Genomic DNA, 21,585 nt, shown 5'->3' on the forward strand with positions numbered 1-21,585 from the left:
CAGCTGGATATAAGAGACCGATGGAATCCGAGTTTCGCGAACCCGGTTATGCACGAGCGTGGAGCACGTGGGAGGGTTCGTTGAGAATGGTGGATCAATTGGTCACAGAATCGCAAAAGGCTCCGCGCCCCCCACGTGGACTGGGATGAAGGACGAACACTAGCTGATTCCCGTAGGTTCTCTCAGCCTCTGGAATTAGATTTTAAGCAACGGCGCTGACTTTGAATTGAGAAAACCCAACCAAAATCAAAGTGCTTGGGACCAAGATATACCATCAATTACATACTATCATTATCTCAGTATGGTATGAAGTCGATTCAGTGTATTGAGGATCAATAAACCTTCCGTACTATATGTCGATATTGAATCGGTATGATACGGTGCATTTCATACCATCAGGTTTAGTACAGTAAGGTGTGAGTTTATTTTTTTAATTATCTAAAAATTATAAAGTAATTATAGTATTATAATGTTTTAATTTTATGTAATATTTTTTTTTTGATGACATAATAAAATATATTAAGAATAAGTGTAAATAACAAGAATTTCAAAAAAAATAATCCAGAAAATACTTTACATGCCGGGGCATGCATCAAGACTGTACTTGAATATCAAGTCACTAGAAGTATATAATAATAAATTTCAAAATATAAATTGTTGATTTTGGACATAGCATATTAGAGAGAGCGAAAGAAGAAAATCTAATATTTTATTTGACAAAACTAAAACTAAGATAAGCATTAGTGTATGGTATAATAATAAATTATGAGATTATTGTTAGCAATATATCTCCTAACTAAATAAATAAATCTATAAATTCAATTAATAAAAAATCTTAAAGGGAATAATATACATGCATATTATTCGGCATCCAAATAATTCTATTTTAATGCAAAATAAATCTATTCTAGCACAAAATAAATCTATGCATTTAATAAATTTATATTATAGAATTTCAAATCCTACAAATCTACTAATATTAAATTAAAAATAAAAGTAGAAGAAAGTAGCCTGATTGAAGGCAGGTCGAAGCGCGTAGACGCTGTCCCAAAGAAGTATTTGCCCCCACGTACGGGTCACCCGGCAATCCTTCTCGGAGATACGACGACCCTACAACTTCTTTTTCGGCACGTCTCGGAAGAAGTCAAAGCGAACCCGATCGAACTTGCAGATCCAGCAAAGAACGGAATGAAAATAATTAAATAAACTGAATAAAAATGTAAAAATAAAATTTGGAAGTGGCTAAGAGGGAGAAGAATTTTTTTCAGAATTTTTTCACTATTTTTCTGAAATTTTTCGTACTCCTAAAGAGATGAAATGGAGGGGTTTATATAGGGATTTAATCGGGGGCAATATGGTCTTTTCGGCAGACGCGTCCGCGCCTTCCGCGGACGCGTCCGCGCAACGTGCGCCAACGGGCGCACGCGTCCCATTTAATGCAAACGAAAACGCCCATTGGCGTTTTCGTTTTCAAACGAGCACGCGGCCGCGGCCGCGGCCGTTTCCAAAGCGTAACGCCCGCTGGGCGTTACCCCTTTTTTTTTTCTCTCAAACGCGCACGCGGCCAAATTTCGGGCCGCGTGCGCATTTAAATTTTTCCCAACAATCCCCCACAAAAATTTAAATAATTTTAAAATCAAAATAAAATGCTGGATATCTTATATTATGTAATAGGTGTAGGTACCTTTCGGTTTGAACCTTCACTTAGTGACAATTGATTACATCTGTGGAGCCAAGGTGGTCTTAACCTTGAACCTCGGTCCATGGCTCAGATTAAATCAACAGCACACATAATATAGCCCGATCAAGGTTCTAAGCGGGTTGCGCTATTATGGCCATGCGCAGGTATCTTTCATGTGCTTTTTAGGGAATCACCCATTTCCCATAATCGCGGCCTCACGACTGCACATATAGGTGAGTCCTAATAAGGATGCTAGCAAGGAAGCTCCTGCCTCTTGGGTCTCGGACTCATTAAGAGTTATACAAACGAACTCATCCTACCGCTTGCTTTTATGAGCACTAGCGCCATAGGGATGAGGACAACATAAAATAGTGCTCCTCTTAGTCACACTTCGGTTTGTTTCTACCCATTGAACCTTTTAAGGTTGGGTTCCCACCATGGTGATCTATCTTTATGGGCTAAGCCCCATCCCCCTCGACAACTCTAGAACCACTGTTCTAGATAAACCTTTTGTAAGCTGATCAGCCAAATTATTTTCTGATTTTACAAAATTCAAGGCAATAACATTATTTTTCAATTTATATCTCAATGATTTATGACGTACTTTTAAGTGCCTGTTCATTTTTACATTGGCATTTTCTTGGTTGCACTTATCTATTGCAGATTTACAGTCACAATGTAAGGAGACAGGTGGTAAAGGTGACTCATCTACAGGAAGGTCTATAAGTAGATCTCTGAGCCACTCAGCCTTAGTGCTAGTAGTGTCTAAAGCTATCAGTTCAGATTCCATGGTACTCCTAGATATTAAGGTTTGTTTGGTGGATTTCCAAGACACAGCAGCACCTCCTAGGAGAAAGACGTATCCTGTGGTGGATTTAACATCTAAGGTATCGCTGATCCAGTTGGCATCACTATAGCCTTCTAGAACAGCAGGAAACCCACTAAAGTGCAAACTATAGGACTTGGTACCCTTAAGATACCTAAGAATTCTCTCTAATGCTGTCCAATGATCTCTATTTGGATTAACAGTATATCTACTAAGTCTATTTACAGCATATGCTATGTCTGGCCTAGTGTAGTTTGTTAGGAATCCTAGTGAGCCTATGATTTGAGCATATAGGCTTTGAAGGACAGGAGTTCCTAAGTTCTTCTTAAGATGAGTAGAGGGATCAAATGGAGTAGAGACAGGCTGACAATCGGAATAATTAAATTTATTAAGTATCTTGTCAACATAATGACTTTGGGATAACTCAATACTTTTTGCACTTCTAATTATTTTGGTATTTAAAATTAAGTCAGCTTGTCCCAAGTCTTTCATATCAAACTTATTACTTAAAAATTGTTTTACTTCATCAATTATCTGAAGATCTGTCCCAAAGATCAGTATATCATCTACATAAAGGCACAAGATCACAAATTTGTGTCCAACTCTCTTATGATATACACATTCGTCTGTGCTATTGATTTCAAATCCAAATGTCATTATGGTTTCATCAAATTTCAAGTGCCATTGCTTGGGTGCTTGTTTAAGACCATAAAGAGATCTGACTAGTCTGCAAACTTTATTTTCTTGGCCTGGGATTTTAAATCCCTCTGGCTGGTCCATATAAATTTCTTCATTTAAGTCTCCATTTAGAAAAGCTGTCTTAACATCCATCTGATGAATCACTAATTTATGAATGGAGGCTAATGCTATAAGGACCCTAATAGTAGTAATCCTAGCTACAGGTGCATAAACATCAAAGAAATCTACACCAGGTCTCTGAGTAAAACCCTTGGCAACTAATCTAGCCTTAAATTTATCTACAGAGCCATCAGGCCTAAGTTTTTTCTTAAAGATCCATTTGCATCCTATTGTTTTACAACCAGGAGGAAGATCAGTCAATTCCCAAGTATGGTTTTGGATAATTGATTGCATCTCATTGTCCACAGCTTCTCTCCAAAAAGGTGAATCCAAAGATTTCATTGCGTCCTCAAAGGTAGTTGGAGAGTCTTCTATTAGGAAGGTATAAAAATCATCTCCAAATGTTTTCTCTACCCTGGATCTTTTACTCCTCCTAGGTTCTGCTTCTACTTCTATTTCTCTTGTCCTTATTCTACTAGAGCTACTAGCTATACCGCTATCTACTCTAGTCTTAAGTGGAAAGGTGTCTTCAAAATATGTTGCATCTCTAGCTTCTATGATAGTGTTGTTACTAATATCATTTACTTCTGAACTTATCACCAGAAATCTATTGGCATTACTATTGGCTGCATAACCTATGAATATGGCATCCACTGTTTTAGGGCCTATTTTCTTTCTCTTAAAATCAGGTATTTTTACTTTTGCCAAGCACCCCCATACTCTTAAATAGCTAAGATTAGGTTTTCTATGTTTCCAAACTTCATATGGGGTTAGATCATTATTTTTAGAGGGAATCCTATTAAGGATATAACAGGCTGAAACAAGAGCTTCCCCCCACAAATTTTCTGGCACTCCTGAGCTTATAAGCATGGAGTTCACCATATCCATTAAAGTCCTATTCTTCCTTTCTGCTACTCCATTTGATTGGGGAGAATAGGGTGCAGTCACTTCATGAATGATTCCATGATCTTCACAGAATTGAGTTATGTCATTTGATGTATATTCACCTCCCCGATCTGATCTAAGAATTTTAATTTTCTTTTCCTGTTGGTTCTCAGCTTCAATCTTAAAAATTTTAAATTTGCTGAGCACCTCATCCTTGGTTTTAATTAGGTAGATGTAACAGAACTTCGATAGATCATCTATAAATGTTACAAAGTATCTGTTACCTCCCCTAGAAGTTCTACCAGAGTCACAAACATCACTATGAATCAACTCTAATAGATCAGAATCCCTATTAACAGATTTAAAAGGCTTCCTAGGGAGTTTGGCTTCTACACAAGTTTGACATTTCTCATGGTTCTTGAGATCACTTTTTGGTATTAGATTTAGGTTCATAAGTTGCTTAATTGAATTATAATTTATATGACCTAATCTACCATGCCAAATAGAAGGAGGCTCTATATTCATAATCAAAGGATTTTCATTTATTGAAGGAGCTATTACATTCAATTTGAACAATCCTTCACTAAGGAATCCTTTTCCAATAAACATAACACCATGAGAAATTACAACCTTATTGGACTCAAAAACAAGACGAAAGCCTTGCTGGACAAGCAAAGAACCACTAATGAGGTTTCTCCTAACAACTGGAACATGTTGGACGCCGTGCAGTGACAGGACTTTTCCAGAGGTAAGCTTTAAGTCCACACGTCCTACTCCTAACACACGTGCCTCCGAGCTGTTTGCCATGATCACAGCTCCTCCACTTGAGATCTGGTAAGAAGAAAACCAGGAACGATCCGAACAAATATGAATACCAGCTCCGGTATCAATCCACCAATCTAGTGATTGTAAAGTCATGTTAACTTCAGGAGTGAAGGAAACAGACCTGAAAGCTGTCTCAGAGGAGCCAGCGCCGGAAGTCACCATGTTGACTTGAGCACTGGATGTGTGTGGACCCTTCTTCTTAGATTGAAGAGGTGCAGTCTTCTTATAGAAGCACTGTGGAGACAAATGGTTGGTCCGACCACACACATAACAGAAACGAGCACCACCTTCCTCTTTCTTCTTCTTCTGCTCCTGGGATTGAATAGGCTTCCCATTGTAGTGGTGGTTAGGGTTTCTAGGGTTGTAGGGTTTCTTCTTGAAATTCTTACGGAAGGGTCGGTTCTGATTTTTCTTAGGAGGAGCTTCTACATTATATGCATTATTTTTAGGTCCAGTAGAGGTATTATTTCTAAGCCTATGCTGCTCTTCAATCCTAATGGAGTTTAAGACTTGGGTTAGGGTGAGAATTCCTTGGGTATGGCTCAGGGTCTTAGCAAAATCAAACCAGGAAGTAGGTAGTTTATCTATCAAACAGGCTACCTGGAATGATTCATCCAAATTGGTTCCATTAGCCCTAAGCTGGTGGATCAGGGTTTCAAATTCATGAATTTGGTCATTCATAGGCTTTGAGTCCACCATCCTAAACTTATTGAAATCGGAGGCCTTGAACCTCTTTACCCCAGCATCATCAAGACCATATTTGCTATCTAGGGTGTCCCAGAGTTCTTTGGCATTCTTGGCTGTGTAATAGATATCATACAGCCTCTCAGAAAGAGCACCTAGGATTCTATGGATACAATGATAATCTATCTCATCAGGTGTCCTAGAGGGTGTGCTAGTGGAGGCAGAATGTTCAGTGTTGGAAGAGGTAGTTGGGTTGGACCCGTTATCAACTTCGGTCGTACTTTCACCTATGGCTGAGATTAACCCTAATGTGGTGAGCCAGAACCGCATTTGGTTCTGCCACCTCCTAAAGTTATGGCCATCAAATTTTTCAGGTTTGGCACTAAGATGGTCACTAGTGTTTGAGGCCATAGGATCAGGGTTACAGAATAGTGACAGAAACCTGATTGAAGGCAAAAAAAAAATCTATGTCAAAAGATTGCACTAATATTTATATTGAACTTTGGATGTCTAATTGATATATCCAAAAAACTAATAGCCAGATCAGCTCCAGATCGGTGGTGGAGCACTAGGCTCACTTAAGTACCAGCCTTTCTTAGGCACGTATGCCTTTTTGACAAGCTTTTCTTAGACACTATTAGTTAGTGGATATAATCACTAGAAATCACACAAATTCAATATTTAAAATAACCTAAATGCAAATTTAAACGAATTAACTAATTTTTGAATTTTTTTTTTTTGTTTGACCTTTCCGAATTAGTAACAATTGATTACTAAATTTAATTCTAGCAAAACAATTATTGTAATTGAAATCTAATTTATCAATTCAATAAATTATATATAGTAGAATTGATTTATTTTCTTATTAGAATAATTAATTACTAATTTTGTAGCAAATCAATTATTGTAATTAAGATGTCAATTCGATGAATTAAAAGATTTATTTCTTTATTAGAATAATTGATTAAGATCTAATAAGTCAATTCAATAGATTAATTATTATATATCAACCAATTTCCGAATTTCCCGTTTGAATGGGATCTGAAAATTACTCCTTGAGGAGTCCAAATGGAGGTATAATAAACCTCTTGGAGGTTAACCAAATTATTAACTCTTTAGAATAATTTATTATTAATGATGTGCTAGCAAAAACAATTATTGTAATTAAAATCTAATATGCCACAATTGTAATAAAGAATTTAATTAATTATATATTACTAACAAAAAACATATACTTCTTTGGAATGTTAGCAATATATCTCCTAACTAAATAAATAAATCTATAAATTCAATTAATAAAAAATCTTAAAGGGAATAATATACATGCATATTATTCGGCATCCAAATAATTCTATTTTAATGCAAAATAAATCTATTCTAGCACAAAATAAATCTATGCATTTAATAAATTTATATTATAGAATTTCAAATCCTACAAATCTACTAATATTAAATTAAAAATAAAAGTAGAAGAAAGTAGCCTGATTGAAGGCAGATCGAAGCGCGTAGACGCTGTCCCAAAGAAGTATTTGCCCCCACGTACGGGTCACCCGGCAATCCTTCTCGGAGATACGACGACCCTACAACTTCTTTTTCGGCACGTCTCGAAAGAAGTCAAAGCGAACCCGATCAAACTTGCAGATCCAGCAAAGAACGGAATGAAAATAATTAAATAAACTGAATAAAAATGTAAAAATAAAATTTGGAAGTGGCTAAGAGGGAGAAGAATTTTTTTCAGAATTTTTTCACTATTTTTCTGAAATTTTTCGTACTCCTAAAGAGATGAAATGGAGGGGTTTATATAGGAATTTAATCGGAGGCAATATGGTCTTTTCGGCGGACGCGTCCGCGCAACGTGCGCCAACGGGCGCACGCGTCCCATTTAATGCAAACGAAAACGCCCGTTGGCGTTTTCGTTTTCAAACGAGCACGCGGCCGCGGCCGCGGCCGTTTCCAAAGCGTAACGCCCGCTGGGCGTTACCCCTTTTTTTTTCTCTCAAACGCGCACGCGGCCAAATTTCGGGCCGCATGCGCATTTAAATTTTTCCCAACAATTATGCACTTTGAATTTTTTAGATGAATATTGTATAATATAAAGCACTAAGATTTGGGTTTAATCTGGTTGAACAACCTCTTTGCTCGAAGTCAAGTCACCGTATAAATTTTTTTTCCAAACAAAAGTTGAAACTAAACAAGTTAATATTAAAACACCAACCAAGCTAACCTGATGAAATCAATCAGCTTGGTTTGTTTCTTGAGATGATGTACTATCTTGTCCTTAATCATCTTACATGCATCGCATGCTACCTAGCCAACTACAAAACGGGCATAAAGCTAGTCGAAAAGATTTTTTTTTTGATGTTAGAACCTTTACTGTAATAGCAACATCCCTAAAAACTTAGTATACCATTCATCTAAAGTTTAGAGAAGAATAGAGTACAAAGCCTTTTTCAAGGAGATATCTCATGGACAATTTATACTGAAAGATATTATTCCATTGTTTCCATGGAATATTTACTATCTAATGACATGAAGAAGCTTCGAGATGGGAGAGTGAAATATTTAGATTGGATGAAAGGTAAGCCTAGGTGCTGGCAAGTTCTTAACTCTACCTCGACTCAGTTGAGTTGGGCAAGTTAGCCTGGCGGACTCGCCAGCAATGAATTAATTGTGGCACCTCTCAATTATTATTACTGGCCCTTCTCTTTGCCAGAATCAACCCCTTCCTTCCTTCTTCGTTTCAAGAATCGAGCCCTCGTTCGAGCAAAGTAATTTTTCCTCTTTTCTCTAGCCTTTATTTCTCCTCTAGCCCTTATATCCTCCATGTGAGCTGCTCGAAAGTGTGCTCGCCAGGTCCTGCCACTTGGCTAGCAGTTAATCTCGAGCCAAGCTCAAGGAGCCCTATTCCAACATAGGGCATCCTTGGTTTTTTTGGTCGAACGCCTTTTTGACGGCAGACTTGGTTGTCTTAGAGCTAGCATGGTGGTCAGACCTCACTACTTAGTCATATTGTTGATTTGAGCCGAACCCTCAGGCCATCCTGCATTGTTTCTCCTCCTCCTCTTTCCCATCTCCTTGTCTTCCTCCATCACCGAGCTCAGGCCCATTCTCGGCCGTTGATCTGATAGGTTATTAATGTTAGATTTTTATTAAATAATAATTAAAAGTTTTCATACTTAAAACATATATATTATGTATATATGTTAAGAAGTGAGTGTGGTGTGGATGGTTGGTGTGCCCGCTTGAGGTGCTTGAGGTAGGTGGTTCGAATCTCTGTTCCCTCCTTTTTTAAATCTCTCATATGGAGGATTTATTTACGTGAAGGCTCGCTTCTGTGCCTGTGCTCGTCCGACCCGACGGTCTTTGCGCTCGAGCCTGTGCTCGCTCGGCCCTGCTCGTCCGAGGTTACTTGCGCCTCACAGGCCCTGCTCGTCCAAGGTTCCTTGTGCCTGTGCGACCAGAGGTTCTTTGCGCATGTGCCCTGCTCGTCCGAGTTTCCTTGCGCTCGTGCCTCTGCTCGTCGGCCCTGCTCGTCCGAGGTTCCTTGTGCCTGTGCTCGTCCGAGGTGCCGAGGCTGAGGTCGGACCACAGGTGCAATGAGCCCAGAGGAGCCGAGGTCGGACAACAGGTGCGATGAGCCAAGAGGCGCATGAGTCGTGCTTCGCACCCTTAGCACGAGGAGCCACGTCGCTTCCTCGATAGCACCTCTTCGCAACCGACCTCGCATCCGCTGGCCATACTCCCAGTGTTCTTTCAAACTTTCTTACCGGTTTTGACCGTTGGATCGGTTTTGGGTCGCGTCTGTCCGGAAGACGTCTATAAATAGACCTCTTCGGATTAGACAGGAGACATATATAATTTGAAAGCAGAAAACTACTATTCTCCCTGTTTGCTATTTTTCTTTCAATCAACGGGCTTGCTGCATACTGATTCTGGGTTCGAAGGCTTCTTTGATCCGTGCAAATCATTGAGGCAGAAGGAACAGTGCGAGAGGCTGTTGTATCTCAGGAGTAGAACGCCATCCAAGCCTAGTGCACTGTAAGGCGGCGAAATCTACTTCAAGGAAAGTGACCAACATACCACGCCTCAGCATCTCGGATTCCATTTTTCCACTTTCTCTATTTATTTTCTCTAAGCCTATTTCTGCCTATTATTTATTGAAGTAGAGTATTATAGATTTAAAATTTTGTGGAAAAGTATATTCCCAACATTCTTGAAGTAGATTTCTTCCTACATATAATAGGCTAGTACTTAGAGTTACCCCAATGGCCAATGCAAGTGACCCGGTTCCTCCTGAAAAATTTAATGGAAATAACTTTAAACGTTGGAGACAGAAGATGGAAATCTTCTTAACCACACTTGGGTTATTTTCCATAATCTTTGACTCTCCTCCAAATGAGGAAGAGAATGAACCAGCTAGAACTTGTAATTTGGAGGAATTTAAGAAGAAAGACTACCTGTGTAGGGGAAGGATTCTGTCCTATCTTACTGATCCCCTTTTTGATGTCTACTGCACTTTTAAAACCTCCAAGGAGATTTGGGATGATCTTAATAAGAAATATGGTATCCAAGATGCCGGAATGGACAAGTATGCTGCTAGTCAATTCCTGTCTTATAAGATGGTTGACACCAAGCCCGTAGTTGATCAAGCCCACGAGTTAACAGTAATTTATCATGAATTAGGCTTAAGGGGAATGGGTATAACTGAGAGCCTTCAAGTTGCTTGTACCATTGACAAGCTCCCACCTTCTTGGAAAGACTTTGGGTTATCCCTGAAACATAAAACCGAGGATATGACAATGAAAACCCTATTGTCTGCCATTAGGATCCAAGAACAACACCTTGAGAAAGATAATGAGCAACTCATGAATCCTGAGCTTCTAACCAAGGTGAACTTTGTAGAAGGCCAGAATAAGACCCATAAGTTCAAGAACTCCAAATTTGAAAAGGGTGGACCTAGAAACAAAAGAAAACTTATGAAGCCAAAACACCATATCAATAAGAATGATCGGAAGCCGATTTGCTACAATTGTGGGAAACTCGGTCATATGGCTCGAGTATGCCGGATGAAGAAGAAGAAGTATCAGAACTATGAACATGCGCCTTCTCAACCTGCAAATCCACAAACCAACATGGTGCTATCCAGTACTGGTCCTACTAGTACTGATGATCGGTATGTAACTTTAAGTCCAGAATTAAATTTGGCAATTTGCTCTACCGATTGGTTAGTGGATACAGGTGCGAATGTTCATATGTGTACTGATCATACCCTTTTTACTACTTATCAGGTCCGGAGCGGCCTAACAGTAACTATGGGGAACTCCACCTCGGCACGAGTGCTTGGAACTGGAAAAGTACTTCTAAGGCTTACGTCTGGAAATGTGCTTACACTATTTAATGTGTACCATGTGCCCGATGGAAGGAGAAATCTGATCAGTGGATCTCTTCTAAATAGGAGTGGTTATTCTTTGTTATTTCAATCTAAGAAAGTGATTATAACAAAGAATGGAACATTTGTAGGCAAAGGCTATGAGTGTGATGGCTTGTATATAATAAATAATGTATCTTTGGATTTTCCTTCTGATAACAATAATAAAATTGTGCTTTCAATATGTTCTTCATCTCTTTGGCATGCTAGATTAGGACATGTGAATAATAATACTATTAAAAGAATGATTAGCTCTGGTTTATTGCCTAATGTTTCATTAAATGAAAAGGAAAGGTGTCAAATTTGTGTTCAATCTAAACAACCTAAAAACCATTTAAAATAGTAAATAGAAATTCAATAATAAAATTGTGCTTTCAATATGTTCTTCATCTCTTTGGCATGCTAGATTAGGACATATGAATAATAATACTATTAAAAGAATGATTAGCTCTGGTTTATTGCCTAATGTTTCATTAAATGAAAAGGAAAGGTGTCAAATTTGTGTTCAATCTAAACAACCTAGAAAACCATTTAAAATAGTAAATAGAAATTCAACTTTATTAGAATTAATACATTCAGATGTATGTGATCTAAATGGAACTTTGACTAAGGGGGTAGAAGGTATTTCATTACCTTCATAGATGATTATTCTAAGTATTGTCAAGTTTATTTAATGAAATCTAAAGATGAAGCATTTGAGATGTTTAAGACTTATAAATCTTTAGTAGAAAATCAACTTGACAAGAGAATAAAGATTCTCAGGTCAGACAAAGGAGGAGAATACACCTCTAATGACTTGAATGAATTCTGTAGAGTTAATGGAATTCTACATGAAGTTACACCTCCCTATTCACCTCAGTCTAATGGAGTGGCTGAAAGGAAAAATAGGACTCTGCAAGATATGGTAAGATCTTTGCTTGCCAACTCAGGTTTACCTGAGGTTTGGTGGGGGGAAGCAATGCTTACTGCATGTTTTCTGCTTAATAGGGTTCTATTTAAAGGTTCTAATAAATCTCCTTATGAACTTTGGAAAGGAAGAAAACCTAACCTAAATTTTGTAAAAGTTTGGGGTTGTTTGGCTAAGGTTAATATTCCTTTAATCAAGAAAAGAAAATTAGGACATAATACTTTTGATGCTGTGTTTCTTGGTTATTCTCTTAATAGTGTTACTTATAGGTTCTTAGTCATTAGTTCTGATATTAATGGCATAGAAAAGAATACTATAATTGAATCTAAAGATGCTTCTTTCTTTGAAGACATTTTTCCATTTAAGGATAAAATAGAAAAGCATGTAATAGATAGATCTAATGATGCATCTTGTAGTTCGCCATCTAATTCTCTAATTATTCCTAATAATGAAAATGAAAATGAACTTAATGATATTAATGAACTTGGTAAAGGGAAAAGAATTAGGAAAAAGAAAGATTTTGGATCTGATTTCTATACTTTTATGGTTGAAGATGATCCTAAAACTTATAAAGATGCTATGAACTCATTAGATTCTATGTTTTGGAAGGAAGCTATTAATAGTGAAATGAATTCACTTATGACTAATAAAACATGGTTTTTAACTGACTTACCACCTGGTAGTAAGGCTATAGGTTGTAAATGGATATTTAAGAAGAAATTAAGACCTGATGGTTCTATTGAAAAATACAAAGCAAGATTAGTTGCTAAGGGTTTTTCTCAGAAAGAGGGTATTGACTACTTTGATACATATTCTCCTGTAACTAGGATAACCACAATTCGTACTTTAATTGCACTGGCTTCAATCCATAATTTGATAATTCATCAAATGGATGTCAAGACTGCCTTCCTTCATGGTGATTTAGAGGAAGAGATCTATATGGATCAGCCAGAGGGATTTGTGGCTCAAGGACAGGAAAGAAAAGTTTGTAGGTTAGTCAAATCTCTCTATGGTTTAAAACAAGCTCCTAAGCAATGGCATAGGAAATTTGATAAAATAATTGTTTCTTATGGCTTTAAAGCAAATGAATCAGATAAGTGCTTATATTCAAAGTTAGAAAATGATTCATGTATTATCTTGTGTTTATATGTTGATGATATTTTAATTTTTGGTACTGATATGAATATGGTGATTGATATCAAAACTTTCTTGTCTAATAATTTTGATATGAAAGATTTAGGTCAGGCAGAGATAATTCTTGGTAACAGGATTACCAGAATACCTGATGGTATAATCTTTGATCAATCACAATATATTGAGAAAATATTGAAGAAATTTGATAAGTACAACTGTAAACCAGTGAGTACACCTTATGAGCATGGTTTGAACTTGAAGTGCAATAAAGGTGATCCAGTGGCCCAAGAGAAATATGCTCAAATTATTGGGACACTGATGTATGTTGCAAATACAAGTAGACCTGACATTTCTTATGCTATAGGAAAGCTCAGTAGGTTTAATAGTTGCCCTAGTCTTAGTCACTGGGAAGCACTGGATAGAGTACTTAGATACTTGAGAGGTACCATGTATTATGGTTTACATTACTCAAGATTTCCCGCTGTACTTGAAGGATACAGTGATGCTAGTTGGATCACTGATTCATTGAATCAAAAAGGAACTAGTGGATACATATTCATGTTGGGTGGTGCAGCTGTTGCTTGGAGATCATCCAAACAAACTGTGATCACAAGATCCACTATGGAGGCTGAGATTGTAGCCTTAGATTCTGCAAGTCAAGAAGCAGAATGGTTTAAGAATCTTATGTCTGAAATACCTATTATGGAAAAGCCTATACCTGCTATCTCTTTGTTATGTGATAATGAAGCTGCAATTAATACTTGTAGAAATACTGAGTATAACAAGAGAAACAGAAGACACATTAGTGTGAGACATAAGACTATTAGATACCTAATTAAAAATGGTATCATAACTTTGGAATTTGTTGGATCTAAAGATAACCTAGCAGATCCTTTAACTAAAGGACTGGCTAGAAGCAAAGTCATAGAAACATCAAAGGGGATGGGACTGAAACCCATAAGGAATCATTGACAATGGCAACCCAACCTTTTCTGACTGGAGATCCCAAGACGAAAGGTTCAACGGGAAAAACAAGTTGTTTAATGATTAGTTAGCACTATAATAAAATGACTTTATGTCATTTGGTCTCTCCCTGTGATGTGAGTGCTAAATACAGCAGAGGTATACGGAAGAGTTTAAAACTCTGAATGAGTCCGAGTCTATGGCAAGGTGCTGTGCTGCGAGCACCCTTGGAGGACTCACCTATGTGAGTGTGACTGTGTGGCCGCAGTCTATGGGGATAAGGGTTTAACCCCTAGAGCACTCATGAAACTGAGATATTGGTGCATAAGGCCAGAAAAAGCACCACCTATAATGAACCCAGTATTTGCATTTGTCATGGGTGAAGTATATAGAAATCTGAACCAAAGGATTTGGTTCAAAGCTTTTTAGCTACCACTATACCTTTCAGATGAAAATATACTTTCACTAGGTAAAGGTTCAAAGCCGCAAGCTACCTTTATTGAAGTCGTGACATAAACAAGCCCAGTTTGACTATTTTTTATTTTATATAGTTTTTGAAAACATTTTAATCAGGTGGGGGAATGTTAGATTTTTATTAAATAATAATTAAAAGTTTTCATACTTAAAACATATATATTATGTATATATGTTAAGAAGTGAGTGTGGTGTGGATGGTTGGTGTGCCCGCTTGAGGTGCTTGAGGTAGGTGGTTCGAATCTCTGTTCCCTCCTTTTTTAAATCTCTCATATGGAGGATTTATTTACGTGAATGCTCGGTTCTGTGCCTGTGCTCGTCCGACCCGACGGTCTTTGTGCTCGAGCCTGTGCTCGCTCGGCCCTGCTCGTCCGAGGTTACTTGCGCCTCACAGGCCCTGCTCGTCCAAGGTTCCTTGTGCCTGTGCGACCAGAGGTTCTTTGCGCATGTGCCCTGCTCGTCCGAGTTTCCTTGCGCTCGTGCCTCTGCTCGTCGGCCCTGCTCGTCCGAGGTTCCTTGTGCCTGTGCTCGTCCGAGGTGCCGAGGCTGAGGTCGGACCACAGGTGCAATGAGCCCAGAGGAGCCGAGGTCGGACAACAGGTGCGATGAGCCAAGAGGCGCATGAGTCGTGCTTCGCACCCTTAGCACGAGGAGCCACGTCGCTTCCTCGATAGCACCTCTTCGCAACCGACCTCGCATCCGCTGGCCATACTCCCAGTGTTTTTTCAAACTTTCTTACCGGTTTTGACCGTTGGATCGGTTTTGGGTCGCGTCTGTCCGGAAGAAGTCTATAAATAGACCTCTTCGGATTAGACAGGAGACATATATAATTTGAAAGCAGAAAACTACTATTCTCCCTGTTTGCTATTTTTCTTTCAATCAACGGGCTTGCTGCATACTGATTCTGGGTTCGAAGGCTTCTTTGATCCGTGCAAATCATTGAGGCAGAAGGAACAGTGCGAGAGGCTGTTGTATCTCAGGAGTAGAACGCCATCCAAGCCTAGTGCACTGTAAGGCGGCGAAATCTACTTCAAGGAAAGTGACCAACATACCACGCCTCAGCATCTCGGGTTCCATTTTTCCACTTTCTCTATTTATTTTCTCTAAGCCTATTTCTGCCTATTATTTATTGAAGTAGAGTATTATAGATTTAAAATTTTGTGGAAAAGTATATTCCCAACAATTATTGCAATCAGCCCTCCAGATCTCCTAATGCCATGTTAGAGTCAAGCTTGGCTCCTTCCTTCTCTCTCTTCCTTGTCCATCGAACCTACCAAGACCCCTACGGCCATGTCACATATTGTGGATGGGGGTCTTGACCACCCCTCCTCTCCATCTCTCATATTCTCTCTCTCTCTCTCTCTCTCTCTCCCCTTCCCTGATGCCATCTCCATCATTTGATCATCAATCCTCAATAGGTCTCAATAGATTGGGCCATCAATGGCTTGGACCATGATTTGGTCCCTACATAAATCGAACCCCCAACTTTGTTGGATGCAAATTTGATCGATTCCTAACCACCGGGCACTACCACTGGAGCTACCCTTATTCTTTCTCTCTCTTATTTTATTTTCACCATTGTCTTTCATTCATTAGTTTTGATTTCATGTAGGAGTGCAATCATATGATCAAGAAGCAATCTAGCAAAGAGGGTTCTACACTTAAACCCTTAAATTATGGTGGTACGTGTGGAGTAGTTGGCATCGTGCTTAGGCTTTTGTCGCTAGTAGAGATAAGAATTCCCTTTGCATGCTTGTGCAAATGTATAATTCTGATATATGAATGTGCAATTCCTATATGAGCATGTATATTATAGTAAATAAACGGGCTTAATTATGCATAGAAATTGACTATAATGTTGCATATTGTGATATAAGCATGTCGCACATGTATGTTGTAGAAAACATATGAAATTAAAATTATACTTAGAAATTGATAATGTTTTACGTTCTATAATATGAGCAAGTTGAGGTCCTTAATTAATAATTGAGACTTGTATGACTAGATTATTGATTGGGTGCTTTGGATTGGCTATGTTATTATTGATTGCCCATCATAGATTAGAAATGTGGCATTATCAATTAACTTGTCACAACAAAAAAATATGATATTATAGATTGCCTCGTCATGGGCAAGAAACATCGTTATGGTTCAATTCAAAGCCAAAGATAACTTAATATATCAATATGCATACTCAAAATGAATAGGTAGGTGTAACTATGTTAACAATGGATTGCCAATTATGGACCAAAACATGACATTGTAATAGTCTCGCCACTAATAGAACGTGGTACTATCAAATGTCTTGCCATGGACGGAAAACATGGCACTATTGTTTGCCTCATCACGAGCAAGAAACATGACGGTAGTTAGTCTAAAGCTGACGATAAAATATTGAATATGTGCATGCAAACTTGTTTGGTGAGTGTGGACTCTAGGCTAATCTCATTATTATAGATTGCTCTTTTACAGGCTAGAAATGTAGTATTATCAATTGCCCCATCACAAACGGAAAATATGATATTATTGATTGTCCTATCACGAGTGGAAAATGTGTCCGAGTTAGCCCAAGTCAAAAGATAACTATTATTGGATCCAAACCATATCGATCAAATAATGACAAAGAAGTTATTTGAAAACACCATTGACTAAAATGGTTAATTTGATGTTACATGAAATATCATTTATGAATGGATTGGTTATTTTAATATATGATGTATATATGTGTTTTCTGATCTATTTGAGTCATGGTAGATTGTTGATATGTACTTTCATGGTAATTGCATGAAATATCATAGAGCGATTATTTTGATATATGATTGTGTATATATATAAATATATGCTTTCGGTTTATTTGAGTTGTATAGGATTGTTGGTATGTGAGTTTATGATAATTGCATATATTTCGGTATCGATTATTTATTATTGTCTATCTTTAAATTATTTATGGGGGTGTGCATCTGGAAATTCTTATTGACCTGTTAGCACATAGCATTATATTCTCTTTCTTTTCAAAGCCACAGGGTGCTTATTATTCAACTGAGGTTGGGGTTTGCTTGAGGCATGGAAGGAAAATCAATATCTTTGATACCACTAGAAAAAATTGTATTTAGACTACTCTTGTTACTTAATAAAATTGAAACTATTTGTTTGTTTTGAAATTGATCTTCATATTCAGTAGGCCTTGCATATTCATAGGGTTTTAATCTGTGGAATATGCTGCCATATTGCATGCCTGCCCAAATGGCAGGTTTGGGGCATGATAACTATGGTATCATGGCTGCTAGGTTTTAGATTTCTAGGGTTTAACTTAGAATTAGTGTAGCTTGCTAGGCTTTCAGTGAGGAGGATGCATGATTAAGTTATTCTTGTGTGTAAGCTTTGTATATGGTCAATTAATTTGAATTCATTAATCTGTATATGTTGATGTTGTTGAATGTAGACTGCGATGACACGAGAAAGTGGCTGTGGGTGCACCAGAAGGCCTACCAAGTTTGCTAATGGCTTCACTACCTAGGAGCCCTTAAATCTATAGGTCAGTGCCCACCCTTACCGACTAATGTCATTGCACCAGCAAGAGAACCCCATAGAACCCATTGGTAGCATACAAGGGATAGGGGCACCTGCAGAACCTGAAATCCAGCTAGGAGAACAAGTTAGTACCTATTAGCTAATGCAAGTATTACTATAACAAGAAACTGCTACCAGAATAGACATGATGGAAAAGATGGAGATGCAGCGGCAATTCATGCAGCAACAGCAGAGTATGCAGTAACAGTTGCAACAGCAACAAATGCTACATCAACAACAACTGCAGCAGCAAGAACAATTTTAGCCTCAACAGTAACAACAGCAACAAATGCTACATCAACAACAACTGCAGCAGCAAGAACAATTTTAGCCTCAACAGTAACTGGGTATTATTGGAGCCCCATAAGAGCATCGAGTTAGCTTGGTAGAATTCAAAAAATTTGTCCCACCCATTTTCAAAGAATTGTGTGTGGCTCGGAGGATATCTCGAAGATCTAAATGACCTAGAAAGAAGATTGTTTTGAACTTGTTGCCACATGTCAAAACAATACTTTTTTTTCAGAAAAAAACAACCAGAAATGGAAATCATATATGAAAGTTGTGCCTCCTAAAAGTTCTAATATACAAATCAATCTTGTATGTGTGATGGATGTTGCTCCTGAACTCTATCTAAATCTATTTGAAGTGGTCAAATTCATATGTCATAGGATTTTATCAACCTTAAGTTAGTAGGATGAGAAACCTATATTTGGCTTGTCCATCTTGCACTTCTTCTCATATTTTGAAAAGGAAGCATCATTTGCATGGTTATTCCTCCCATCCAGTGATGCTGTTGCCTTCCAAATGAGGGAAGGTGGTGAGAATCATCTGCCAAAAATTGTTGGCCATTAAAACTCTCCTCCATTAAAGTTTTGTTGCATCCTTTTCTAACATCAATTCGAGGGTGGTGATATTTTTTTCGGAGACGCTGGTCCCCTGGTGCACTCCACGTGCATCAAGGAGAAGCTTGGGCAGGTGCCCGTGCTTTTTATTATTATTTTTTTTATTTTATAAGAATTTTTCCCCTCTAATTATCTGAACTCTAGAAAGTCCACCAGCTCGACCACACCTCGTTACACATCATAGCCCATTGCCGTATGACACGTACCCTCTCATGGTGGGGTCCGCAAGTCGCAGGCTATTTCGATGTGATAATTTGATGTGACTCTTCCTTCTGGACTCAACTATGGACTCTCCAATTTGGAAAACGACCCTAGACTGACACCTTTCATCACCCACAATAGAATTAGATCTCATCACCGATGTAATCTTACGTTGGCAAGTGGCTAGCTTGAGTAGATCTAGAATTCCATTTAAATTCTTAGCAGATTTGAAAAACTTGCAATGGAATTAAAGATTCTCATGAATGAAAACAGATTTGTGTACATGGCCTTCCAAAGTTATGGATGCATCTAAATTTTACCATATCCCATGAAATCTCGCACCAAGATCTATATGTTGGATAGATGTAAACTTCACATATGAGCTTAGAGATTTTCTAAAACTACAGGCAAGATGGTCTGGAATAGGTTTCAATTTATCGAAGATAGGCCCAACTAGACTTCATACATTCTTATATCTAATCGAAAGAATTTTGCATATTGAGCGAATCTCATTCCCACCCCGGTCGTCATTGAGCCAGCCTGACATTTTTATGCGAGTGTCCCATGAATATTTTTTCAATCTCAAATCTCCACCTGGTTCCCCGGTGGGGTATTCATCCATTGATCGACCAACAGATTATAAAAAAGCAAATGTCTCATGAATCTCTATTGACAGCAAGTAGTTCTCTTTCTTTTCTCGAGACAGGAAGGAATGCATCGGTGATAGGCAGAGACTCAGACTAACCTAGGCTAGCACTACCAATTGATTGTTTGAAATAGGATCTGAATTTTGCAAATGAAGTGGACCAACATTACATTGCTATTTGCAAACTTAGCGATTCACTTTGATATATATGCGTGTGTAATGGTTTCACCTTCGATGTGCGATACATGTCCTCTACAACTCGAGAGAAAGAGAAGACCTATCAAAGTATGTGATATGGGTTTCATTGCATGTAAACCGCTCCTAAAAGAGGCTCAAACCCTAAGGCGAGTAGAGCAAAGTGAGTGAACAATTAGGGAAGAAGAGGTGATGCCAATAGCCAACCAATGAGATGAGTGAGAAAGTAAGCCTACCCTTTCTAGTTCCTTTTCTCCCGTGCACGCGGGAAGCACGCCGTGCCCATAAACCATGAACCTGAAAGCGCGTGACGCAAACAGTAAAAATATCCAATTTTTAAAGCAAAACAATACGGTAAAGTCTAGGGAAAAGAAACCCATTAAAGTATGTATGGACGAAAGGTAAAGTCTCCAAGGGTGGAACGAACATCTCCCATCGATACGTGTACGGTAGAGATGCACCCACGCTGCAGGATTTGATCACACCAACCTCTTCTAAACCCCCAAGGCACGGAGGACGCGACACGTGGACTCCACCAACTAGAAGGTAACACGTTTGGCCGCGGACCTTTTGGGGCCGGGGAAGAGATATTTTGGAATCCCGATCCTGAACGTACTCGCGTCGGAAGATGGACCGTCGAGGGGAGCATCTGACGACGGGGGAGGAAGCAAGGCAATGAGATCGAGACACGCGTCCTCCACCGAAGGAAAACCGACACGTGGTGGAGCCGAATAGATCCTAGCGGATGAGTATCGTCGACTCACCCGCTGACACGTGTTAAGCCGTTTCTCGGCATCGGACAAAAGCTTTTGCCCCGGTCCGCTGCTCCTTCTCAGGCCTCGCGCTGTCCTTTTCCTCCACCTCGACTCCATCCTCGAACCGGGTTTTGGATTCAGTTCTCTCCGGTTAACCGGATCCGGTTCAGATTAGGAGCTCCACTTCTGCGGAGCTGGAAAAAAAGAAAAGGGGGAAGGAAACGCGTTTCTCTACTTTCTGCCCATAATTTTGTAAAGCAAACATATGTGTGTTATCGAGGATAGTATGATTTTTTTTTTAACCAAGCTGGGATGGTATGATTTGAGGGCCGAGGTTATACGTGAAAAAAAGATTTATTATCTTTACATAAATCCATCATTGGATCATTATCGCTTCAAGATACATTACAAACAGATGAATAACTTGTTAAGAGTGCTTTGAGATGCATCTGGGTGTGATTCAATGATTAATGCCATGAAAAAAAAATCAATCATTCTTTCGTGCCAAAAGTGCAACCCAAACTGATGATTTGAAGCTTGTTTGTTTTTTTCAGTTTCGCATTGAATGTTCCTTTCCCTCAACTTATTTAATAAGCTGTAACTTAGTCTAATGAAGCCTGACCTTGCCATTTTTATTTATTTATATAAAAATTTACGTAGGAAGTATGATCCCAACGAGACAGTGCAACCGGATTTAAAACTCTTGAATCC

At 38.6% G+C, this 21,585-nt stretch overlaps 1 protein-coding gene across 1 annotated transcript; it reads left to right on the forward strand.

Annotated features, from left to right (window-relative positions):
* The first annotated feature begins 10,146 nt into the window (after positions 1-10,146).
* LOC120112957 lies at positions 10,147-11,238 on the forward strand. The gene is made up of 2 exons (XM_039133179.1): positions 10,147-10,872; positions 10,988-11,238. The coding sequence occupies exons 1-2, from the start codon at positions 10,280-10,282 to the stop codon at positions 11,001-11,003; spliced, it is 609 nt and encodes a 202-aa protein (XP_038989107.1). The 5' UTR covers positions 10,147-10,279; the 3' UTR covers positions 11,004-11,238.
* The last annotated feature ends 10,347 nt before the right edge of the window (positions 11,239-21,585 follow it).

This window comes from Phoenix dactylifera, chromosome 13 (genome assembly GCF_009389715.1).
Source record: "Phoenix dactylifera cultivar Barhee BC4 chromosome 13, palm_55x_up_171113_PBpolish2nd_filt_p, whole genome shotgun sequence".
In the NCBI taxonomy this organism is placed as follows: Eukaryota; Viridiplantae; Streptophyta; class Magnoliopsida; order Arecales; family Arecaceae; genus Phoenix; species Phoenix dactylifera.